General features: G+C 36.0%; 1 protein-coding gene across 1 annotated transcript; it reads left to right on the forward strand.

The window, feature by feature from the left end:
- Window positions 1-5029: 5029 nt before the first annotated feature.
- Window positions 5030-24491, forward strand: LOC103516876 (runt-related transcription factor 1-like; the record flags this gene model as incomplete). The annotated part of the gene is made up of 3 exons (XM_026829154.1): window positions 5030-5351; window positions 17733-17846; window positions 24354-24491. Coding segments are annotated over exons 1-3 (559 nt in total), but the record flags the coding sequence as incomplete, so codon positions are not given.
- Window positions 24492-26345: the final 1854 nt, after the last annotated feature.

Below are 26345 nucleotides of genomic sequence, written 5' to 3' on the forward strand. Positions count from 1 at the left end.
GAATGCCATAGGCATTAACCCCACCCTTGATCAAACTTTATTTTTTATTATTTTTTTTTACTTATATCTATGTACATTATGATTTGAATTGGTCGAGTGTGGGAAGTTTGTCAGTGGTGTCTTCAATTGGTGCCACAGGCTGATACACAATCACTTTGCCTGAAACAAAAGTGAAACTTTGTAGTTTACATCAACCTTTATTGCCAGCATAGTTAGCTTGGAACATTGCATATCTCCCATGTTATTGCTCGGTTACAAGTTACGAGTAGGTTACCACTCGGGCAAACTTTATCCTAAACAAAGTTTGATCTAATTGTTTAATAATAATAACTGTGATGCATTCAACATGCTATTGCTTCTGGCTATATCCTAAATTAGATTTGTGTAACCCAAATACAAGGTTAAAGTAGGTAACTTAATATCATTATTTATTTTTTCAGACTCTGCTGAAGTAAAGTACAAAGATTTTCAGTGACGGAAAAGAAAAAAATCTGAACACATTGATCAAAACTTCTCACTGATCTCAATTCCATCATGGGTTTGACATTATCGAGTGTTCTTACCCGTTTATTTGGCAAGGCTCAGATGAGAATCCTCATGGTAGGCTTAGATGCTGCCGGGAAGACAACAATTTTGTACATTAGGCTTGCGCGCAGGAGGTCCGGATTCGATTTCCGGCGAAGCCGAGGTTTTTTCGGCTCTGTGCTTGGAGTTCGGGATGCACTCAGCCTCGTGAGGACAATTGAGTAGCTACTTTAATCGAGTAGTGACCAGTGGCGGCATTACCAAAGTAAAAAGAAAAATTATATGATATGTCATAAATGGTACAGGAGGCTCTTAGTAATGCTGTGATATCCACAAAAATTGTGAAGAAGCTCTCACAGGTTCACCACAAAGAAATCATGATTTAGATTAGATTAGATTAGATGATTTTGCCCGATAATCTGACGTCCATAAACAAACTCCACATCGTTGCTTCACTGAAGTTGTAAAATACTAGATGGTTTGGTACTGCGGCCTTATGCTAAGGAGCAAGGAGTTAGAAGTCAAATACCTCCGACTTCTTGGAGAGAGGAGAATGTCCAAGTTCTTAAGGAGTCCTTTGGTTGGGCAAGTAAGTTTACAACAAATTATAGATCGCAGGCCTGTTACTCGTCATCAGATCAGCTCAGAATACTAGAACAATGGCGTCAGTGTTTTTTAAAGTAGTTTCATAACTTTAGATTCCAAGAAACCATAAAGATACCAATGACATAATGATTTGGTCTTAGGGTAACCAAGAAATTCAAAACAAAATTGAAAGAGATCAATAGTGTCAGATTAATTAATGAGTAGCAATAAGTTATAGAATGAATGAGTCCAGTATGTTGACCCCCATCGTGGATAAAACAAAAGACATACTCGCCACATATGGAATCAATAAATTTTCACACAAAAAGACTAAAATTTAAACGAGGAGAGAAGAAACATAACAGGGACAGAGCACATTTAAATTTCAAAGGAAATGATAAAAGGTCGTAAAAATAAAAGGGGAGGGAGGAGGACTTTTTTAAAAAACGAGAGAGATAGAGAGCAAAACGAAGGGGAAATGGGGATAGCGGTCATTTTTCTTAAAATTCTCGAGCTGCAAAAGATTGTGTGTAAAATTGTGTATAATGTAGAGGAAAACACAAGAAGAAAAGGTTGGAATTATCAGCGATTGCGTTGTTTAAAAGTTCCCTCCTACTGTAAGAGACCGCACACGAGTATGCGTGTGTGCGCTTTTTGGATCACCGCGAATTCGTGGTTTATTTTCATCTGTCTATTTCGTCCTGTGGTCAACACGACCTAACGTCACACCTCAATACTTTGGTTTTTTTAGTGGATATGTTTTATATTTTTATTTTTTCCTGTGTAAGTGCTTTTTTTTCAACCTTTTGTCTTCAGTGAATTAAAATACGCGTATTGAAGGTCAAACTTCTGGTGTTTTCTGTCTCTCTTTGTCTCAGTCCAATTTGCCTCAGTTCAATTTATCCCTCTGCTTCAGTCCAATTCATTCTTTTGCTTCAGTCCAAGTTACCCTCAACTTATCCCTTTCCATCAGTCCAGTTTTTCTCTTTGTCTCAGTCCAATTTGCCTCAGTTCAATTTATCCCTCTGCTTCAGTCCAATTCATTCTTTTGCTTCAGTCCAAGTTACCCTTTGCCTCAGCCCAATTTACCCCTTAGCCTCAGTCCAATTCATCCATTTCCATCAGTCTAATATTCCTCTTTGTCTCAGTCCAATTTGCCCCTTTATCTCAGTCCAATTTATAATTTTGCCTCAGTCCAATTTACTCCTTTGCCTCAGTCTAATTTATTCTTTGCCTCAGTCGAATTTGATCTTTACTTAGTCCAAATTACATCTTTGCTTCACTCCTTTGCCTCATTCTCTTTGTCTCAGTCCAATTTGCCCCTTTATCTCAGTCCAATTTACAATTTTGCCTCAGTCTAATTTATTCTTTGCCTCAGTCGAATTTGATCTTTACTTAGTCCAAATTACATCTTTGCTTCACTCCTTTGCCTCAAATTTTATTGGTGATTTAATCTAGTTATCTCTCTGATAGACTATCGCATCTAGTAGAGATAATGACTTACTAAACATCCTTACGTGTTATCAATAGTGTTGATAAAGTTTGCTGTGTATAATTATGTACCTAGTAGGTATACAATTTGTTGAGGGGAGAAAAAAAAAAGTTTCCCGCGCTTTTTTTCCAACGTTTTTTCTTCGTTTTTCTTATCAATTATGTTGATAACATGACGTGTTCTATTGTGAATTACTTTACATCCCTGCATTTCTAATTACTTTTCTTTTTATTTAGTTGTTGATAGCGTACACATTTTTTTTTATATAATTCGTGAATCTTATTGTGAAACATGTTAAACAAAGACAAGAATATTTATTTATTTAGGTATTAATTGGTTAGGATTTAAAAACTACATATCTATGACTAAAAAATCACACCAAGAATTGATGTGATAGTAGATTGATAGACCTAAAATTGTCCTAAGAAAGCCTTTATTGATGTGTCATTCCTAATAGCAATCCTTCCGTTGAATATCTGGTCATCCGAGTTGATTTCATTTCTTATAAATTAATTACCAAATAAAATGTAATTAAATAAATTTGTCAATTCTAATTGTGTAACTGGTCTGGTCTAGAACCTAGAATCTTGTGAAGCCTTTTAAGATCAAAGAACTATTTATTGGTGATTTAATCTAGTTATCTCTCTGATAGACTATCGCATCTAATAGAGATAATGACTTACTAAACATCCTTACGTGTTATCAATAGTGTTGATAAAGTTTGCTGTGTATATGTAGTAGGTATACAATTTGTTGAGGGGAGAAAAAAAAAAGTTTCCCGCGCTTTTTTTCCAACGTTTTTTCTTCGTTTTTCTTATCAATTATGTTGATAACATGACGTGTTCTATTGTGAATTACTTTACATCCCTGCAATTTCTAATTACTTTTCTTTTTATTTAGTGGTTGATAGCGTACACACATTTTTTTTTATTTTAATAATTCGTGAGTCTTATTGTGAAACATGTTAAACAAAGACAAGAATATTAATATTATTTAGGTATTAATTGGTTAGGATTTAAAAAACTACATATCTATGACTAAAAAATCACACCAAGAATTGATCTAATAGTAGATTGATAGACCTAAAATTTACCTAAGAAAGCCTTTATTGATGTGTCATTCCTAATACCAATCCTTCCGTTGAATATCTGGTCATTCAAGTCGATTTCATTTTTTTATAAATTAGGTACCAAATAAAATTTAATTAAATAAATTTGTCAATTCTAATTGTGTAACTGGTCTGGTCTAGAACCTAGAATCTTGTGAAGCCTTTTAAGATCAAAGAACTAAAATTAATAGGTAGATAATTATGAAAAAGGATTCGGGAAGAGTACATTACCTTGAAAAGAATCCGGCACATCCACTAATTCTATGTACACTGGTGGATGTATCTAGATTGCAAGGCTTATCGTCATAATTTATTAGTTTCGTTGTTTTTAAAAGATCTGCTGATGTATTTATTTATTGCACTTTTTGCAGTGCCAAATCCGTCTAGTGATTAATTGACGGGATAAACTTTGAATTATTTCTCTAAAGTCCAAATAATAATTAAATTTAATAATTTTTATTACCTTTTCTAGCTCGACTAACCACCACCCTACATAAGTAGGTTCTTTACCTGGTACAATTATTCTTATCCAGATATACTTTTCATCAATTAATTATTATTATTATTATAAAAGAACTCGAGATCAAAAATGGTGAAAGAATTAACCAAACATTTCATTTTTGACTTTCATCATGAATGGTGAATCCAACATTGAACCAACAATAGATTTAACTACATTATCCATGGTTGTGAAAGATTTAAAGTGAAAACAAGATATATAACATGAAATAACGGATTATTTCCTTCAACTCACTTGTCAATTAACTGAAAGTCTTAGCTCTTCAAAGTATTGTGATAACTTAGTGAAATTTTAACCCCATCATGCATCTCACCGGCACAACCAACACCAATTCCCCTACAGAAGGGAATACTGGTAACTTGCTCAATGATACGTACTCCAAGATGACATCAGACATCCTGGCAGAACGAACACTGGGCGACTTTCTGTCTGAACACCCAGGCGAGCTGGTTAGGACAGGTATGGGGATTTAACTACATTATCCATGTTGTGAAAGATTTAAAGTGAAAACAAGATATAACATGAAATAACGGATTATTTCTTTCAACTCACTTGTCAATTAACTGAAAGTCTTAGCTCTTCAAAGTATTGTGATAACTTAGTGAAATTTCAACCCCATCATGCATCTCACCGGCACAACCAACACCAATTCCCCTACAGAAGGGAATACTGGTAACTTGCTCAATGATACGTACTCCACATTGTGATAACTTAGTGAAATTTTAACGCCATCATGCATCTCACCGGCACAACCAACACCAATTCCCCTACAGAAGGGAATACTGGTAATTTGCTCAATGATACATACTCCAAGATGACATCAGACATCCTGGCAGAACGAACACTGGGCGACTTTCTGTCTGAACACCCAGGCGAACTGGTTAGGACAGGTAGTCCGCAATTTGTCTGCACCGTCTTACCGCCCCACTGGAGGTCGAACAAGACACTACCCGTGGCTTTCAAAGTTGTAGCTTTAGGAGATGTAATGGACGGAACCATAGTGACTATTCGTGCTGGCAACGATGAAAACTATTGTGCAGAACTGAGGAATTGTACGGCTGTCATGAAGAACCAAGTAGCAAAGTTTAACGACCTGAGATTTGTTGGACGAAGTGGTCGAGGTAAGTTTATAGTGGCATTGTAGAATATCCTACACTAATCCACTATTTCAAAGTGATTTTCTCCTCTGCTTTTTAAATCAGGTTGACTTGAATCAAAGTTAGTTCTTGTTCAGGGAAAAGATCTGTGGCGTTCCACAGATCTGTTAATTGTTTTTAATATATTAGTTCCAAGAGAAAATGTAATATCAATAAAATGATGAAGCACCACCGCTTTCCTTACCCATGAGAGAAAATGTTGCTTTGTTTCAAGATTCTTTTAAATGACCGCACAATTCTTCCTATAGGTAATCGAAAGCAAAGAGAGACCAATATTCTAATGTACGAGCACAAATGGTGGATGTGCCAAATTTTCCGAGTTACTTAAATTGTTTATTTAAATTTAAAATGTCCTACTTGTGTCCACCCAATGTTTACATAATTATGTGCATAAATAAGTGTGATTTATTAGAAATACATATAAATACATGATTACACAAACACATATTTTACTTTTTGTTCACTGCAATTTCCCCATTGGTGCCATGAGTGTATAGCGTTGCATCACTTGCATTTTGGTTTGACTGAATATTTCCCTGAATTACAAAACAACTCGTACATAAGGCGTGTTGAAAACAACAGTCCATTGAGGGGACAGAAATCTGATGGTACACCGGACAAAGGTTTGGTTTCCTGAGTCTGCTGTGAGGTCCCCTACCGTTAGGAAGTATACCATAAATCAAATGATTGAATATAGACATTGATTGAATATAGGCAATATATGTATACGTACATCTATGTGATTATTACTTTTAATGTTTCATGTGTAGTTACAATTTATATAAGAAGGGCAGCCAATCCGTTCTAAGAATAGTTATGTGGATATCTCCATAATTTAGCAATATAGGCCAGTTTTTGTGTAAATCCCCCCAAAAAATTCAGTTGGAAATCAAAAATCTTTATGAGTGGTATATGTAGAAGTTTTACTCACAAATCGAATTTTGTCTTTAGGCCTTTTTAAATAAAATTATTTCAATATCATCATAATGAGAACTAGGTATATAAGTATGTAAGTACATAAATATATGGAAGCATTGAAACTTGAAGCTGGAGGGTCAAATTTTAGAAATTCGATGAGTTATTCTCTAGAGATGCACGGAATGCTGCAAAAGTAAACTACCTACAAACTACATACCAAGGTACCTCCTGCTATGAGAAATACGTATACATTTAAGTATGATATATACTTTAATACATACACATTGAGTCCATCCAGTAATTTCTATAATTTTGGACCCTTGAATCCAATCAATTCATTCCGTGTGGATTGTAGAATATCCTACACTAATCCACTATTTCAAAGTGATTTTCTCGTCTGCTTTCTAAATCAGGTTGACTTGAATCAAAGTTAGTTCTTGTTCAGGGAAAAGATCTGTGGCGTTCCAAAGATCTGTTAATTGTTTTTTAATATATTACCTAGTTCCAAGAGAAAATGTTGCTTTGTTTCGAGATTCTTTTAAATGACCGCACAATTCTTCCTAGGTAATCGAAAGCAAAGAGAGACCAATATTCTAATGTACGAGCACAAAATATGGTGGATGTGCCAAATTTTCCGAGTTACTTAAATTGTTTATTTAAATTTAAAATGTCCTACTTGTGTCCACCCAATGTTTACATAATTATGTGATTATAAGTGTGATTTATTAGAAATACACATAAGTACATACATGATTACACAAACACAATATATGGAAGCATTGAAACTTGAAGCTGGAGGGTCAAATTTTAGAAATTCGATGAGTTATTTTCTAGAGATGCACGAAATGCTGCAAAAGTAAAACAAACTACATACCAAGGTACCTCCTGCTATGAGAAATACGTATACATTTAAGTATGTACTTTAATACATACACAATGAGTCCATCCAGTAATTTCGATAATTTTGGACCCTTGAATCCAATCAATTCATTCCGTGTGGAATCTTCGCAAATATGAATCTCCATATCTCTGATTTTCACAAAATTTCTACTTTTCGTTATGAACAGCTCATGGAAAAATGGTGAGGTTGTAGTTTTCGAGATTTCGAGAACAATTTGTTAATCTAGAATCTAGAAGATACCTATATAGCCTCTTCGCGCTCAATGTCCATTTGAATGGACAAAATTTTTGTAGTAGTAAGTGCCCGGGCTAGAAATAATTTTTGTAGTACTTTCGAGAACAATTTGTTAATCTAGAAGATACCTACATATGTAGCCTCTTCGCGCTCAATGTCCATTTGAATGGACAAAATTTTTGTAGTAGTAAGTGCCCGGGCTAGAAATAATTTTTGTAGTACTAAGTGCTCAGTGTCCATTTGAATGGACATTTGACCTTGTCTACAAAAATGGCGATTATAGATGAATAAAAAGTCCTTCACTTTTTTTAATTATTTTTTTCATTAAAAAACCTCCTTGGCTTGAGCCGAAATTATACAAAAAAATTGTCCATTCAAATGGACATTGGGCGCTTAGTACTACAAAACACTTTTTGAGCTTGAGCGCGTTTAAGGTAGGTAGTTTTAAACCCGAAAGTGAACTTCTGATATGAAAAATTAAATAAATAAATAAATTAGATATTTCTAAACCCAATTCAAGTTAGACAGTATTGGAAATTTTCTCTTTCTCCAGGGAGGATTCTTTAAAAGTAATGCTATTTAGTGCTAATTATACTATCAATTTAGCCTTCAACAAAAAATAGTGTCATGTAGGTACCTACCTACCTGTTTTTGTACCTACCTACCTCTTTTGGCCAGTAACGTCGTTGTTGATATTTATTCTGCCTTCTCTTAGAATTTCTTGAATATGAGGCTTTGGCTAAAATGGTATGAACTCATTAAAGGAAATTAGACCTGCACCCGTGTTACCATGAGCTCTTCGTTTACCATGTCTGTAGGAATGCACCTCTAGCTGTGTGTTCTAACTTATGCTGTGGAGTTTTCAATAGGAACTTTAGAGGCTATTATTTTTATGTGTGCTTCTCAAATATACAGGGTGGTCGGTAACGTGGAAGAAAATTGGGTGGAATTTCTCAAGACATGTCATATGTGTCCAGAGAACTCTTTGTTTTCGCGTACTTAGGATTTCTGGGTCTTGATTGTCCGACTTAGTGATTCACGTCACTAGTCTGAATAGTTTGTGTGAATAATTATAACTATGCTCCTTTATTGTGTGTGAATTATATCAATAATTACCTTGTGTATGGATTCAACACTCGAAAGCCATGCTTCTTAGAGGACAGGTAGTCCGCAATTTGTCTGCACCGTCTTACCGCCCCACTGGAGGTCGAACAAGACACTACCCGTGGCTTTCAAAGTTGTAGCTTTAGGCGATGTAATGCATGATATACAAATAGGACAAATACCTAGGTATGATGAAGTGTGAAGGTCTTGCGGGATTGAAACTGAAAAGAAAAGCGAAAAATGTTGGGAAGCAAAAATCTTTTATGAAGTTAAGCAACGTCATACGTCAAATTTAATGAAATTTTGAAAATCTGTCAAACTTTTTAAATCGCTATCAAAGTTGTGTTTGGTAATTTTGAAGAAACCCTGTATGCATTCTGCCTCTGTGTGTGATTTTCACATAAGTTTACTTTTGTTTTTGTATTGCGTGAAATAACCTTGCTTTGAAATTAAAAACTTTTTTATGCATAGCCCTCAATGTCAGTATACTACCTGCTACCCAGATATGTATGTGGGTGGTTCTCTGAAACTGGCGCAAAAACAGGTCAAAAATAGCAGAGGATGAATTTTAAGTAGGTAATAAATTTCAAAATGCACTTTTCATGTTGCTTTTCCACTCTATTATTGCGCAGTATACCTCGTCACTCATTTTTTTTTTTTAAATAATTTCCTAAAAAACGCCGTTTTTAAAATATCCGTTAAATTTAAATGTCACTTTATTAACTTTATTAAATTCTATCATTTTATTAATCTTATTACCAATCAGATTCTATCGATTTTCAAATCGACACCTAATTTAACAGCACGTAAGTAGGTACTTAATAAATAGTTGATTTTGATCTAGGGGGGAAAAAAGTTAATTTTTGACTCTTGGTCAAGAATGGTGCACGAAACGAAACTAGTAGTATGTATTAGGTAATTAGGTGTACATATTTGTACTCGAGGTAGGTTGGTAGTTAAGTAGGTACATTTTAACTTTTTGTTTCCTTTTTTGAACGTAAAATCTTATATTATAAGAACGAGATCCATTCACAGTTCATAGTTCACACACTGATCGCTCTATCTCGAGAACCACAATACCTAGAAAGCTGAAATTTGGTAGGAATATTCCTTTTATGGTCTAGGTGTGCAATAAGAAAGGATTTTGCGAAAATCTAAACCGATCCTGAGATATGATCAATTTTTGATCGCTAAAATCACCATAAGAAATACACAGAGTGCAGAGACTGAGGGAGAGAAAACTTTTCCTCGCTCGCCTAATATTGAGTTTCGTTTATGTTTTTAGTTTGATAAAAATACAAGTTCGGCCATGCCTTTTCCACAAGCTTGGCCATGCCTCGGGATGAACTAGCGGGATTCCGGAGCGAAGCGACGGAATTCAGCTAGTAAATCTTATATTATAAGAACGAGAACTCATTCACATTTCACACACTGATCGCCCTATCTCGAGAACCACCACACCTAGCAAGCTGCAATTTGGCAGCGATATTCCTTTTATGCTCTAGGGGCCGTAGTGTCCGTACCACCAAATGGCATTGCTTTTCTATCAATATATTTTTCGTCTACTGTGGTTTCTTTTGGACATTAATTATTTCAAAGGAATAAGTTTGTACCTATGTTTGTTATTCTCAAAAAACATTTTTACTATTAATTATTATTTATTGTGGAAATAGTATCTACTTTCCTCTACTTTTCTTCGTATTAGCTGGTCTTAGAGTAATGGGAAAAACTCGAGTACATTGTGTTTTTGTCACCCTGTATCGCGAATATCAATATCATCCTAAATTAAAAGAGAAACCTATAGCCCGGATGCATGGCAAGTGGAGAATATTGGTGAAATTATTTATTTTTAATAATGCAAATATCCCGTGGAACATGATTAAAAAATAATAACATTTATTGCCGGAGCATAGAAAAGTTAGGATGCTTGTTAGATAAATATCCCACAGGTCAACAGGTGTAGCTACAATGAGATCTACTCGTATTTGTCACAATATTGATATTTCAAAATCCAGTAATCCAGACATTCCTCTGTGACTCGGAGTAGGGCAGTAGGCTTCAGAAATGTCTTTAAACTTTCTGATTTCTGAGCTTGCTTCATTATTTCTGAGAGTAAATTGAAAGTCGGTGGCAGTAGAACTCTTCATTTGTATTTAATTACTTGTACGGTGGACAACCAATTAATTGGTGGTTCTTGTTCTGCCAAACCCCTGTCATTAGCCTTAAACCATGCAAAAAACCCCATGGAGAATATCTTTAGAAATTTGACTTACCTATACATATCTTCAGCTACTTCACTTATATGGTCAGCAATTAACTGAATAGTACTCCTAGTTTACGAAATGTCTTCAAAATTAGAGAAAAAAAAATTTAGGTCATTAATGTTATGTAACTTTCTCTCAGTTTCTCTTTGATTTTGTAAAGGGTAAATGACCAATTCGGACATTTCTTTTGCTTCAGCATTTTTGCTCTACCTGAAAGTATTAGGATGGAATGTGCTCCACCTCTTGGAACATCCTGTAGCATTGTCATAGCACATGTTCGCTGCTGACATTACAAGTACCTACGCTTACATTAAATAACACTTTGCATTTGACATTACATACGAGTAGAGGTTATTCCGGACAGGAATACTCTGCATGAAGCAATTTTTGAAATATTTCTTTCGTGTTCAAGAATTTATGTCTGAGACACATGCCACAATTAATCAGTGTCAGAGAAATACCTATTCGTACAAATAGGGTAATTTTCTGGTTAAATTGAATTTAAATTCGAACTATTTACGCATCCATTCCTTCCCCAAACCAAGATAGGTATTAAACATTTCTTTCGTGTTCAAGAGTTTATGTCTGAGACACATGCCACAATTAATCAGTGTCAGAGAAATTTACGTACAAATAGGGTAATTTTCTGGTTAAATTGAATTTAAATTCGAACTATTTACGCATCCATTCCTTCCCCAAACCAAGATAGGTATTTTAAGCATTTTCGCTCTACCTGAAAGTATTAGGATGGAATGTGCTCCACTTCTTGGAACATCCTGTAGCATTGTCATAGCACATGTTCGCTGTATGCATTGTATCACACAATGCTTTGGAATGAGGAACGGGGGGCAGTTTTTAATAATTTTTCGCGAAAAATATTTTTAATATCGAACATTTTTTTCCAGATATTTGCAAAATACTATGCAATATTTCTTTCGTGTTCAAGAATTTATATCTGAGACACATGCCACAATTAATCAGTGTCAGAGAAATTTACGTACAAATAGGGTAATTTTCTGATTAAATTGAATTTAAATTCGAACTATTTACGCATCCATTCCTTCCCCAAACCAAGATAGGTATTATATTAGGTATCTACTATCTACGTAAATTTAGCCTTCAACAAAAAATAGTGTCATGTAGGTACCTACCTACCTGTTTTTGTACCTACCTACCTCTACCTCTTTTGGCCAGTAACGTCGTTGTTGATATTTATTTTATTCTGCCTTCTCTTAGAATTTCTTGAATATGAGGCTTTGGCTAAAATGGTATCAACTCATTAAAGGAAATTAGACCTTCACCCGTGTTACCATGGGCTCTTCGTTTATCATGTCTGTAGGAATGCACCTCTAGCTGTGTGTTCTAACTTATGCTGTGGAGTTTTCAATAGGAACCTTAGAGGCCCAGTCAAGTGAAGATTTTGAACAGGAGAGAATGTATAATTAGATCAATTTTAATTGCTCGCTCAGGAGGAAACTCGGGATCTCTTATTTTGACAAAAAAGGAGAATTTTTCCTTTTTTGCTATCTCCCCCTTCCCTCCTCACAATATGGGGTGTACGGGTGCACCTAATGAATAAATCAGAAGGACAGTGTAATTATTTAGCCTGACCCCTGCCAACTTTAGAGGCCCAGTCAAGTGAAGATTTTGAACAGGAGAGAATGTATAATTAGATCAATTTTAATTGCTCGCTCAGGAGGAAACTCGGGAATTCTCTCCACACCCCATCATTTTCATAAATCAGATGAGAGCTGGTTTTGTATTCGATGCTGTGCAAATTTTCCCAAGAGTGCGTAGGTATCTTGAAGGCGGATTATGTTTGTGAAATTTATCAAGCTTTGAGTAGATATGGTATACATATGAGAATGTATAATGAATACATATAATGATGTACGAGTGAGTATCCAATAAGGACACTAGGAGTTTTGGGGTCTCCACTGTTTTCCATCTTTCCCTCTCCTTATCAAAAATGTCTATAAAATTTGACCCAACAGGAAAAGTGCTGAAAAACGTAAACAGCAAATTACAGTCATACTTTCTGTGTCTAGCATCCTAAATATTGATAAAACGTTAGTTAGGTGCATGCTACTACGCTCGGGCCATATGTTATACTGAAACTAATTATACCTTGCCGTCACTAGTCTCTGGCTTGATGTTTTCAATGCACATGCATACAATATGTAAATTCTGATAGCTCCCCTGAGACCTTTACAACTCAGTCAATGAACATTCTACAATCTACATCGTCCCCTTCCTCATTGCTATGTCTACCCCTTTGCCTTATTCCCGTTCACCCCTTTGCCTTAGTCCAATTTACTTCTTTACCTAAGTCCAATTTTCCCCTTTGCCTCAGTCCAAATTACACCTTTGCTTCAGTACAACTTATCCCATCAAGCTTTGAGTAGATATGGTATACATATATGAGAATGTATAATGAATACATATTATAATGATGTACGAGTGAGTATCCAATAAGGACACTAGGAGTTTTGGGGTCTCCACTATTTCCCATCTTTCCCTCTCCTTTTAAAAAATGTCTATAAAATTTGACCCAACAGGAAAAGTGCTGAAAAACGTAAACAGCAAATTACAGTCATACTTTCTGTGTCTAGCATCCTAAATATTGATAAAACGTTAGTTAGGTGCATGCTACTACGCTCGGGCCATATGTTATACTGAAACTAATTATACCTTGCCGTCACTAGTCTCTGGCTTGATGTTTTCAATGCACATGCATACAATATGTAAATTCTGATAGCTCCCCTGAGACCTTTACAACTCAGTCAATGAACATTCTACAATCTACATCGTCCCCTTCCTCATTGCTATGTCTACCCCTTTGCCTTATTCCCGTTCACCCCTTTGCCTTAGTCCAATTTACTTCTTTACCTAAGTCCAATTTTCCCCTTTGCCTCAGTCCAAATTACACCTTTGCTTCAGTACAACTTATCCCTTTCCATCAGTCCAGTTTTTCTCTTTGTCTCAGTCCAATTTGCCTCAGTTCAATTTATCCCTCTGCTTCAGTCCAATTCATTCTTTTGCTTCAGTCCAAGTTACCCTTTGCCTCAGCCCAATTTACCCCTTTACCTCAGTCCAATTCATCAATTTCCATCAGTCTAATTTTCCTCTTTGTCTCAGTCCAATTTGCCCCTTTATCTCAGTCCAATTTTGCCTCAGCCCAATTTACTCCTTTGCCTCAGTCTAATTTATTCTTTGCCTCAGTCCAATTTGATCTTTACTTCAGTCCAATTTATCTCTCTGCTTCAGTCCGATTTATTCCTTTGCCTCAGTCCAATTTATCCCTTTGCCTCAGTCCAATTCACTCCTTTACCTCAGTCCAGTTTTGCCTCAGTACAATTTACTCCTTTGCCTCAGTCTAATTCATTCTTTGCCTCAGTCGAATTTGATCTTTACTTAGTCCAAATTACATCTTTGCTTCACTCCTTTGCCTCAGTCCAATTTGATCTTTACTTCAGTCCAAATTATCTCTCTGCTTCAGTCCGATTTATTCCTTTGCCTCAGTCCAATTCATCCCTTTGCCTCAGTCCAATTCACTCCTTTACCTCAGTCCAATCTTCCCGTTGGTCTCAGTCCAATTCAGGCCTCTGCTCCAGTCCAATTCATTCTTTTGCTTCAGTCAAATTTGCTCCTTTTCCTCAGTCTAATTCAGGCCTCTGCTTCAGTCCAAATTATCCTTTTGTAAAGTTTTTCTCCCTTCCCCAAATATCCGTGTTTCGTTCGTTGTTTTTCACATTTGATCTTTACTTCAGTCCAAATTATCTCTTTGCTTCAGTCCGATTTATTCCTTTGCCTCAGTCCAATTCATCCCTTTGCCTCAGTCCAATTCACTCCTTTACCTCAGTCCAATCTTCCCGTTGGTCTCAGTCCAATTCAGGCCTCTGCTCCAGTCCAATTCATTCTTTTGCTTCAGTCAAATTTGCTCCTTTTCCTCAGTCCAATTCAGGCCTCTGCTTCAGTCCAAATTATCCTTTTGTAAAGTTTTTCTCCCTTCCCCAAATATCCGTGTTTCGTTCGTTGTTTTTCATTTTTGTTTCATTGCATCACTAAACATTTGATTTATTTCGCTTTCGCTATTCATTATTCTACACCGCCATTTCACCTGAACCACGAATGATTTATTTTGTTTCATTGCATCACTAAACATTTGATTTATTTCGCTTTCGCTATTCATTATTCTACACCGCCATTTCACCTGAACCACGAATGCTCTTGTTCTAAGTTGTTCTTGCAGAGAGGCCAGGAAGTGAACGAGTTTGCAAATTTTCGGCAAATATAGGTAATTTACGCAAACTGGTAATTAGCGTGAATTTTGTAAGGGTATACGTCATACATCATTAGTTTTGTAAGGGTATAACCACGAATGCTCTTGTTCTAAGTTGTTCTTGCAGAGAGGCCAGGAAGTGAACGAGTTTGCAAATTTTCGGCAAATAGGTATAGGTAATTTACGCAAACTGGTAATTAGCGTGAATTTTGTAAGGGTATACGTCATACATCATTAGTTTTGCAAGGGTATACATACCTACGTTGTACATTCAATACAACAAAAAAGACGAGCGAATAAGTCCAAGTGCAAAATTTTCGAGTTAAAACTCGAGTCGCACTTTGTTTGTTGAATGGAGTCACAATCTTCTAAGATGTAAATGAAGTCTAAAATTGAATCGTTCAGTCAGACATACATCAACGATCAAGCGGACCAACGGAAAAGTCGTCATTATGTCTCGTCAAGAGAAGAAGAAGATAAGGGTATACATGTACCTACGTTGTACATTCAAGACAACAAAAAAGACGAGCGAATAGTCCAAGTGCAAAATTATCGAGTTAAAACTCGAGTCGCACTTTGTTTGTTGAATGGAGTCACAATCTTCTAAGATGTAAATGAAGTCTAAATTGAATCGTTCAGTCAGACATACATCAACGATCAAGCGGACCAACGGAAAAGTCGTCATTATGTCTCGTCAAGAGAAGAAGAGAGAGAAAGCAGAGCAATCCCGAACAAATTTAATGTGGAAAATAAAATAATGAGAAAAACTGTTAAAGCTGTTATGGGGGTCTGTGATGAGGTTTGAGAGGGAAGGGGGCGATAATCATGCCCCCCTACCATACGCCCCCACCTATTTGCCGCTACGTGGAACCAAAAACACCATTATCCCCGTATGGTGGGGTATTATTTTTATGTGTGCTTCTCAAATATACAGGGTGGTTGGTAACGCGGAAGAAAATTCGGTGGAATTTCTCAAGACATGTCATATGTGTCCAGAGAACTCTTTGTTTTCGCGTACCTAGTGAAAGGATTTCTGGGTCTTGATTGTCCGACTTAGTGATTCACGTCACTAGTCTGAATAGTTTGTGTGAATTATAACTATGCTCCTTTATTGTGTGTGAATTATATCAATAATTACCTTGTGTATGGATTCAACACTCGAAAGCCATGCTTCTTAGAAGTTTATGATATACAAATAGGACAAATACCTAGGTATGATGAAGTGTGACGGTCTTGCGGGATTGAAACTGAAAAGAAAAGCGAAAAATGTTAGGAAGCAAAAAGAAATATTCTTTTATGCAGTTAAGCAACGTCATACATGCTATTACCTCAAAATATTTTCATGTTGCGAAATTTAATGAAATTTTGAATACTTATCTGTCAAACTTTTTAAATCGCTATCAAAGTTGTGTTTGGTAATTTTGAAGAAACCCTGTATGCATTCTGCCTCTGTGTGTGATTTTCACATGTGATTACTTTTGTTTTTGTATTGCGTGAAATAAACTTGCTTTGAAATTAAAAACTTTTTTATGCATAGCCCTCAATGTCAGTATACTACCTGCTACCCAGATATGTATATGGGTGGTTCTCTGAAACTGGCGCAAAAACAGGTCAAAAATAGCAGAGGATGAATTTTAAGTAGGTAATAAATTTCAAAATGCACTTTTCATGTTGCTTTTCCACTCTATTATTGCGCAGTATACCTCGTCACTCATTTTTTTTTTTTAAATAATTTCCTAAAAAACGCCGTTTTTAAAATATCCGTTAAATTTAAATGTCACTTTATTAACTTTATTAAATTCTATCATTTTATTAATCTTATTACCAATCAGATTCTATCGATTTTCAAATCGACACCTAATTTAACAGCACGTAAGTAGGTACTTAATAAATAGTTGATTTTGATCTAGGGGGGAAAAAAGTTAATTTTTGACTCTTGGTCAAGAATGGTGCACGAAACGAAACTAGTAGTATGTATTAGGTAATTAGGTGTACATATTTGTACTCGAGGTAGGTTGGTAGTTAAGTAGGTACATTTTAACTTTTTGTTTCCTTTTTTGAACGTAAAATTAAAATAATAAATTCACACTACTGACCAAAAGCTTTTCATCGCTGAAACAATATCCGATTGTCCCCCTTGTACAATTTCCAACGCTTCCCCCTTCCTGGATGTGAGAGGCTAACACATATGTTGGGAATTGATTTGGAATTTTGATAATTCGAAAGCATTGTGAACATTTCGTGCCCTTCCGTTGTGGAAAAAGGTGTACAGTTATGTCATGTTCATTTTCAACGGGTATATGGACAATATTTCCAACAAAGAGACCGGCCGGCGGTTTGTGCAAGTTTGAGCCTACTGAAGGCCAAATTGCAATTATTATTAATGCTTTTCGTGTGACATCCGCTCCTTTTTTCAGCTGAAAATTTTTTGTCGCAAAAATTTAATGACACATAAACATGGGCGGAAAAAGAATTTTTTAGATAGGTACTTGTAGATAGGTATTTTTGATCGAAAGTTTTAAGGCAAAAATCTCTGACAAGTATGGGGTTTGATTAAAAGTCGTACTCGTAAATTAATGTGACTGTTGGTACAGTAATTTCTTGATGGTTGTAATCAAGTTTCACTTGTTCCTCTGTTTTAGGGAAGAGTTTCACTCTCACCATCACCATCAGTTCTTCACCTCCTCAAGTGACAACGTATAGTAAAGCAATCAAAGTTACCGTCGATGGCCCTAGAGAACCCAGATCCAAAACTAGTAAGTTCAATTTTCTTTCATTTTAATTTTTAATTCCTCTCTAGTCCTGATGATGACACCATTAGGTGCAGAAACATGTTGATTTTAGAAAGCCCGATCAGGCCTAAGATCGAATAAGCAAATTTCTTTTATGATAAGAGATGTGATAATATTTTTTTTTTTTTTTTTTAAAGAGGTTTGACAGAGGGAACTGTAACTGCTAGGGTCTTATCGTCCCGAAATCGAAGAGAGAAGGAAGACAACATGGGCGGAAAAAGAATTTTTTAGATACTTGTAGATAGGTATTTTTGATCGAAAGTTTTAAGGCAAAAATCTCTGACAAGTATGGGGTTTGAGTAAAAGTCGTACTCGTAAATTAATGTGACTGTTGGTACAGTAATTTCTTGATGGTTGTAATCAAGTCTCACTTGTTCCTCTGTTTCAGGGAAGAGTTTCACTCTCACCATCACCATTAGTTCTTCACCTCCTCAAGTGACAACGTATAGTAAAGCAATCAAAGTTACCGTCGATGGCCCTAGAGAACCCAGATCCAAAACTAGTAAGTTTAATTTTCTTTCATTTTAATTTTTAATTCCTATCTAGTCCTGATGATGACACCATTAGGTGCAGAAACATGTTGATTTTAGGAAGCCCGATCAGGCCTAAGATCGAATAAGCAAATTTCTTTTATGATAAGAGATGTGATGATAATTCTTTCCAAATTTCAAGAAAATCTGACTAGCTAGTTATTACTTTTCACCAGTCCTATTCGGCTAAGGGACATTCCAGTCTTATTCGGACAAGATAAACAGGGTGCATAATAAAATTGAATACAAGTACGTATTCTATTCTACGAGTATTCTCACAACCCAATAATTTGATCAAAGTCGAACTAAAGCTCATTGTGGAATCGGACAAAGTATACAAAATACCATAATTATTGTTAACCTAAAACTCACAAGCTCAGAACTATTTTCGTTCAATTACCCACATTGAGCAAACATGAACTATTATAGGTACGTAAATAAGTATACTTAAACTGGTATTATAAGTAAGAAAACACGTGCATTTTGCCACTCTTGGTGTGGTATGTTAATGCACATTGACAGGTCCCAACTGACATTACAAGTACCTACGCTTACATTAAATAACACTTTGCATTTGACATTACATACGAGTAGAGGTTATTCCGGACAGGAATACTCTGCATGAAGCAATTTTTGAAATATTTCTTTCGTGTTCAAGAATTTATGTCTGAGACACATGCCACAATTAATCAGTGTCAGAGAAATTTACGTACAAATAGGGTAATTTTCTGGTTAAATTGAATTTAAATTCGAACTATTTACGCATCCATTCCTTCCCCAAACCAAGAGTATTATAATATTAGGTATCTACTATCTACGTAGAATCTAAATTTCTAATGATTACTCCTCTTATTTTGACAAAAAAGGAGAATTTTTCCTTTTTTGCAATCTCCTCCTTCCCTCCTCACAATATGGGGTGTACGGGTGCACCTAATGAATAAATCAGAAGGACAGTGTAATTATTTAGCCTGACCCCTGCCAAAATTTCCCTCTCTCCTCCATAGATAAAGACCCCTAGAAACAAGCAAATCTCTTTTGGATTTTATAAAGTGTAAAAACAACAGATTGAAAACTCCGCTCTCCTCTATTTTTCATAATGCAGTAAAGTTCAGTGGCGTAGCGTAGGATAAATTGTGGGAGAGTCTCATTTAGAATGTCCAATTCCAATGATCCATATTGCTCATCCTGAAGTGCAGTCTCTCATCAGATTTGCGGAAAGAGAATCGAAACTTTCTGAATAGGTCAATATACAAGATCATTAAAGATCATTGAAAAGTAACGCTTTGAAATATTTACAATCGGAGGACAATTTCACGTTTTTCTGGGAATCCCCTCGTTCGAGGTTTGAAAGCTCCCTAAGTTTGCGCCACTGGTGAAATCCCGGGGCTTATTGTTTTTACAGGATTTAATATCTCTAAAACACAAAGCAGGACAAATGGGAGGGGATTTTCAAAATGAGAAGGTTATTATTACATCACGAGAGAGGGAGTGATGGAGGGGGAGGGCGAGAGGAGGCAGAAAGATAGCTTTTGTAGAGAATTACGCTATAAAGATTTTCACCCAAAGGATGAACATACCTAAGTAGTTAGGCTACCTATAAAAAGCCCCAGAAAAGTTTTATTGTTTATTTATGCCAAGTTAAACAAAGCAAGGTGGCTGTTGGGACGTATAGTCAAATATCCCACAGGTCAACAGGTGTAGCTACAATGAGATCTACTCGTATTTGTCAGAATATTGATATTTCAAAATCCAGTAATCCAGACATTCCTCTGTGACTCGGAGTAGGGCAGTAGGCTTCAGAAATGTCTTTGAACTTTCAGTATTTAGGCTACCTATAAAAAGCCCCAGAAAAGTTTTATTGTTTATTTATGCCAAGTTAAACAAAGCAAGGTGGCTGTTGGGACGTATAGTTTTCTTTTATGATCAAATCAAGCTCCTAATTCAGAGAGCATTTATCTACGTTACATAGAATACAATCCTCGGTGGAATTGTCATTTAAGAAATAAAAAAGAACTGAGATAATAATGAGAATGTCCCAAAAATCCAAAGCTCTTCTATAGCAGCTATCACTCTCACCAATTCAACATATTCAACTCCAAGGCCTAAAAAGTTCCCAAAATCAAACCTTAGCGCCTTAGCCAGATGTATAGGTAATGGCCGGGTCCACAATCAAAGTTTAAACTCGATTAAAGTTTAAATCTTGGATTAACCAATCATAAATATCAAACCTTAGCCAGATGTATAGGTAATGGCCGGGTCCACAATCAAAGTTTAAACTCGATTAAAGTTTAAATCTTGGATTAACCAATCATAAAAGAATGATTGATTAATCTCCTTTTCCTCCCGAGGATCCCTTTATTGGAACAACACTCTGTCCACGAAAGGAGTAAAGTAAGAAAACTAGATATCTAGGTAATAGAAAGTCGTGTAAGTATATTTGAGTGCTTGTCGATTGTGTTAATCCTTTAATCCCAGATGCGTGTCACAAAGTCACAATGTGGTATTACCAAGGTTTAATTTCTCCCAAAACACATTTCTCCTGTTTTATACCCAGTAAATGCTCTCTGGGTTATAAAACGTTCCATAATTCCCGAGCATAGACACCTTTGTAACGATATTGTTATGCTACTCAATGATAATGTTGATATAAACTCTTTATCCGTTTATAATTCCAATTCCAACCTAATACAGCTGGTGTTCAGGAGCTCTATTTCCATACTTCTGCATGGAAGAGGGTGGTGTCGAATTTTCAACTTCTTTGGAAGATACAATACATAGCAGGAAAACTAGATTATATATGAATACATTTATTGTGTTGCCATTGAAGAAAATTATGATTTGTTATAACTTATAACATTTAGAGTTGGAGATTTTTACATATTTCCTTGTCGACATATTTAGAACATCAATAATTTTATGCCAATGATCCATATTGCTCATCCTGAAGTACAGTCTCTCATCAGATTTGCGGAAAGAGAATCGAAACTTTCTGAATAGGTCGATATACGAGAGAAAGCAGAGCAATCCCGAACAAATTTAATGCGGAAAATAAAATAATGAGAAAAACTGTTAAAGCTGTTATGGGGGTCTGTGATGAGGTTTGAGAGGGAAGGGGGTGATAATCATGCCCCCCTACCATACGCCCCCACCTATTTGCCGCTACGTGGAACCAAAAACACCATTATCCCCGTATGGTGGGTATTATTATACGAATACATTTTATTGTGTTGCCATTGAAGAAAATTATGATTTGTTATAACTTATAACATTTAGAGATGGAGAGTTTTACATATTTCCTTGTCGACATATTTAGAACATCAATAATTTTATTCATGTTTGTATACTTTAAGGCCGCAGGGGTTAGATACTAGGGAAGATCAAAATATCAAAAGAATATTTCTCAGAATGACTCCCTCCTTACCTACCCCAGACCCTAGAATACAATACTTCAGACCCTAGAATGCCCTGTTGCCCTGTCTACGTACATGGGATTCATAAAACAAAAAGCTTGGACCCTAGAATGCCCTGTTGCCCTGTCTACGCACATGGGATTCATAAAACAAAAAGCTTTTTATCTTGTTGGACTTTATAAAAAACAAACAATGCCCACTGAAATTAAATTCCTCACTTTCAAAAAGCTTTTTATCTTGTTGGACTTTATAAAAAACAAACAATGCCCACTGAAATTAAATTCCTCACTTTGAGAACTTAAAATAAAAGTTGTATAAATTTGAAAAATAAAACACAACAAGACGAGTGAGCGTGGTTATTTGAATAATTGCGCTGCATGTTGGGAGCACATTGCTTTTTCGAGTTTCCCATGATTCATATTATCAGACTAAAAACCTCTTGAATTAGGTTTGTTAAGAAGATAATGTATGTAACTGTATTTTTATCTTTTTGGAGTAGTTTTCCTCCCTAATCAATCATGTTTCATTATTATCAGGCTAAAAACCTCTTGAATTAGGTTTGTTAAGAAGATAATGTATGTAACTGTATTTTTATCTTTTTGGAGTAGTTTTCCTCCCTAATCAATAATACTGTTGAGAATGTCAGAATACCAAACAACCGTAAAGGTACCTACATATGTAAGATGTAAGCTACAGTTGAAGATGTGTAGGTACTATTTTAAACAACCGTAAAGTAGGTACCTACATATTATGTAAGATGTAAGCTACAGTTGAAGAAGTGTAGGTACTATTTTAAAAGTACATATTTATGTAAGTTCTGATTGGGTATTGGATGACAGCTGGCATACCTAGATACTTTCTATTTTGTTTTCCATTCATTGCTTCATTACTTGTCTTGTTCTTGTCAAATCTCCCATGAACTATTTCTATTGAAGAGGAAGTAAAGTTTAGTAAGGACATAGCGGAGGACTGAGGAGAATATAGGAGATAATAAACAAGAATTCGTAAAGGTACCTACATATGTAAGATGTAAGCTACAGTTGAAGATGTGTAGGTACTATTTTAAAAGTACATATGTATGTAAGTTCTGATTGGGTATTGGATGATACAGCTGGCATACCTAGATACTTTCTAATTTGTTTTCCATTCATTGCTTCATTACTTGTTCTGGTACAAATCTCACCTGAACTATTTCTATTGAAGAGGAAGTAAAGTTTAGTAAGGACATAGCGGAGGACTGAGGAAAATATAGGAGATAATAAACAAGAATTATTTAAAACTATGTGGAAAGCAGGAAGGACTTTTTGGAATGACACCAAAACATTAATTCCTAGGTAAAGTAGGTACCTACATATGTAAGATGTAAGCTACAGTTGAAGAAGTGTAGGTACTATTTTAAAAGTACATATTTATGTAAGTTCTGATTGGTTATTGGATGATACAGCTGGCATAACTAGATACTTTCTAATTTGTTTTCCATTCATTGCTTCATTACTTGTTCTGGTACAAATCTCCTATGAACTATTTCTATTGAAGAGGAAGTAAAGTTTAGTAAGGACATAGCGGAGGACTGAGGAGAATATAGGAGATAATAAACAAGAATTATTTAAAACTATGTGGAAAGCAGGAAGGACTTTTTGGAATGACACCAAAACATTAATTCCTAAGAGAAAGAGAAGAAAATTAATTCTACTTGAAGGGAGTTGGGAAATGAATCTTGGCAACATGTAACAGACGATAGAACGTAAGTGTATGTGAAAGCTGGGAAAGTTGTTAAATAATTTATGGAGAGGGGATAGTGTCAGAGCTTTTACAATAATAAAGTTACTGAAAGCTCCGTACTGTGATATATTACCACTCTACCAGTCGTTAAGTTTTCCCAAAGTATTGATTGCAATTTCGTGACCACATTTGCAGCTGTGAGAAATCTCACACTCACGTCTTTTTCGCCACCCGTGGAAATTGTCTCTTCTTTCATTTTTATTTTATAATGCTTCTTAACACTCTTTATCCGTTACACCTTTGCAACTTAGGTTTGGAATTTAAACATTTAGGTACAGAAGCTTTTAAGCAGTCCCCATCGACCTCCAATATCTGTTCATTTTTTATTTTATAATGCTTCTTAACACTCTTTATACGTTACACCTTTGCAACTTAGGTTTGGAATTTAAACATTTAGGTACAGAAGCTTTTAAGCAGTCCCCATCGACCTCCAATATCTGTTCCCGAATCATAATACTATGGGGGATTGCCTTGATCTCTCACTTATCTGTAGTCGGTATAACCTATTATCATATTTGTCCAAGCCTTCACTGCTCTCCCCACTCTTATTAGGCCCAGGCACACTTGTTACCTGGGGCAGACGTAAGTTCTGAAAAACAGTGTCTTGATCTCTCACTTATCTGTAGTCGGTATATCCTAATTATCATGTTTGTCCAAGCCTTCACTGCTCTCCCCACTCTTATTAGGCCCAGGCACACTTGTTACCTGGGGCAGACGTAAGTTCTGAAAAACAGTGTTCTCTTTTGCAGGACAGCAGCAACAATTCCACGCGTTTGCATTCGGACAAAGGTCATTTCTATCTGGACATTTCGGAAACCCGTTAGATCCACTTCAGAGGGCGACAGATCCTTTGACTTTCAGAATGCCTTCCATGTCCAACTGTCAAAGTAAGTACTTTGAATGCTTCTTCTTATCTTTCACACTTTTTCTTATTTTCTATTTGTGGCATGACTGAAATTCCAACTTTGCTGTTGTCCTTTTGGCTGTTTGACCTTTTTTTAAGTTCGGAATAATTTCAATCCAGTACGTTTTCTACAGTTTTGCCACAATGACCTAAAAAAATCATCATTTTTCACTTGAAGGCTTTCAAAACGACTTCTTATTTTCCATTTGTGGCATGTGGCATGACTGAAATTCCCACATTGCTGTTGTCCTTTTGGCTGTTTGACCTTTTTTTAGGTTTGGAATAATTTCAATCCAGTACGTTTTCTACAGTTTTGCCACAATGACCTAAAAAAATCATCATTTTTCACTTGAAGGCTTTCAAAACGGCCTTAAAGTAAATAACTTATCTCTGTATAGGATTTATCAATAAATTTACTCTTCCACCAATACTAAACATACTGAGAGCCTCCTTCGGGGTTTTGTTTCCCGGGTGGGGAAATATACTTACAATCCGCCGCGACACAAACATAGAACGAATGACTCCCCCTCCGCTGAAAAAAAAGTGAGGTAGGTGATGGTGCGCTGATGAAAAATAAAGCGAATGATTTTTAGCATTCCAACAGATGTCACAATAATGTATCGGCTTGTAGTGACAGTAAAAACGGCACCCCCTTTCCCCGGTTGTGACCCCCACATAGGGTCAAGGGGCTCACTTTGCAGTTGTCCTTTTGGCTGTTTGACCTTTTTTAAGGTTCGGAATAATTTCAATCCAGTATGTTTTCTACAGTTTTGCCACGATGACCTACAAAAAATCATCATTTTTCACTTGAAGGCTTTCAAAACGGCCTTAAAGTAAATAACTTATCTCTGCATAGGATTTATCAATAAATTTACCCTTCTACCAATACCTACTAAACATACTGAGAGCCTCCTTCGGGGTTTTGTTTCCCGGGTAGGGAAATATACAATCCGCCGCGACACAAACATTTTTAACAGCCATAGGACTTATCAATAAATTTATACCCTTCCACCAATACTAAACATACTGAGAGCCTCCTTCGGGGTTTTGTTTCCCGGGTAGGGAAATATACAATCCGCCGCGACACAAACATTTTTAACAGCCTAGAACGAATGACTCCCCCTCGGCTGAAAAAAAAGTGAGGTAGGTGATGGTGCGCTGATGAAAAATAAAGCGAATGATTTTTAGCATTCCATCAGATGTCACAATAATGTATCGGCTTGTAGTGACAGTAAAAACGGCACCCCCTTTCCCCGGTTGTGACCCCCACATAGGGTCAAGGGGATGGGAGGCAGGGGGCGCGGGGTACAGGGAATTAACAGCGACAGTTAGTGGTAAAACCTGTGTGTTTTATTATTTTTTATCACTGTGGTATGAGGATGAGGAAGGATACACAGTGTGAACATTTACTCTAGTCCTAGGCCGTGTTTAGTTAGTTCACTGGGAATGTTCCTGGAAAAAAAAGGAGTTTTTCACGATTGGGAATTCAGCATAAACGACGTTGTAATGAACTAAACTCATAATTACCTAAAGATGAAAAAGAAGAAAGAAAATTTCGTTCGTTGATGATTGACCTTCATAGAACTCCATTTTCTTATGAGCTCGTACTTTTCTGGCCCACAAGATATGAGCGGTATAACGGTAATTGCATTGACATTGGCATAAAAACCCCTGTAGGCCCAGAAACAATATTCGGGCTGATTCCCTAGTTCCATTTTGGGTTCGGGGTCGGACACTTACTTACTTTACCAGTCCGTATTGTCCGTACCACCAAATGGCATTGCTTTTCTATCAATATATTTTTCGTCTACTGTGGTTTCTTTTGGACATTAATTAT

The sequence above is a fragment of the Diaphorina citri genome, unplaced genomic scaffold, assembly GCF_000475195.1.
Source record: "Diaphorina citri unplaced genomic scaffold, Diaci psyllid genome assembly version 1.1 scaffold1687, whole genome shotgun sequence".
Lineage (NCBI taxonomy): Eukaryota > Metazoa > Arthropoda > Insecta > Hemiptera > Psyllidae > Diaphorina > Diaphorina citri.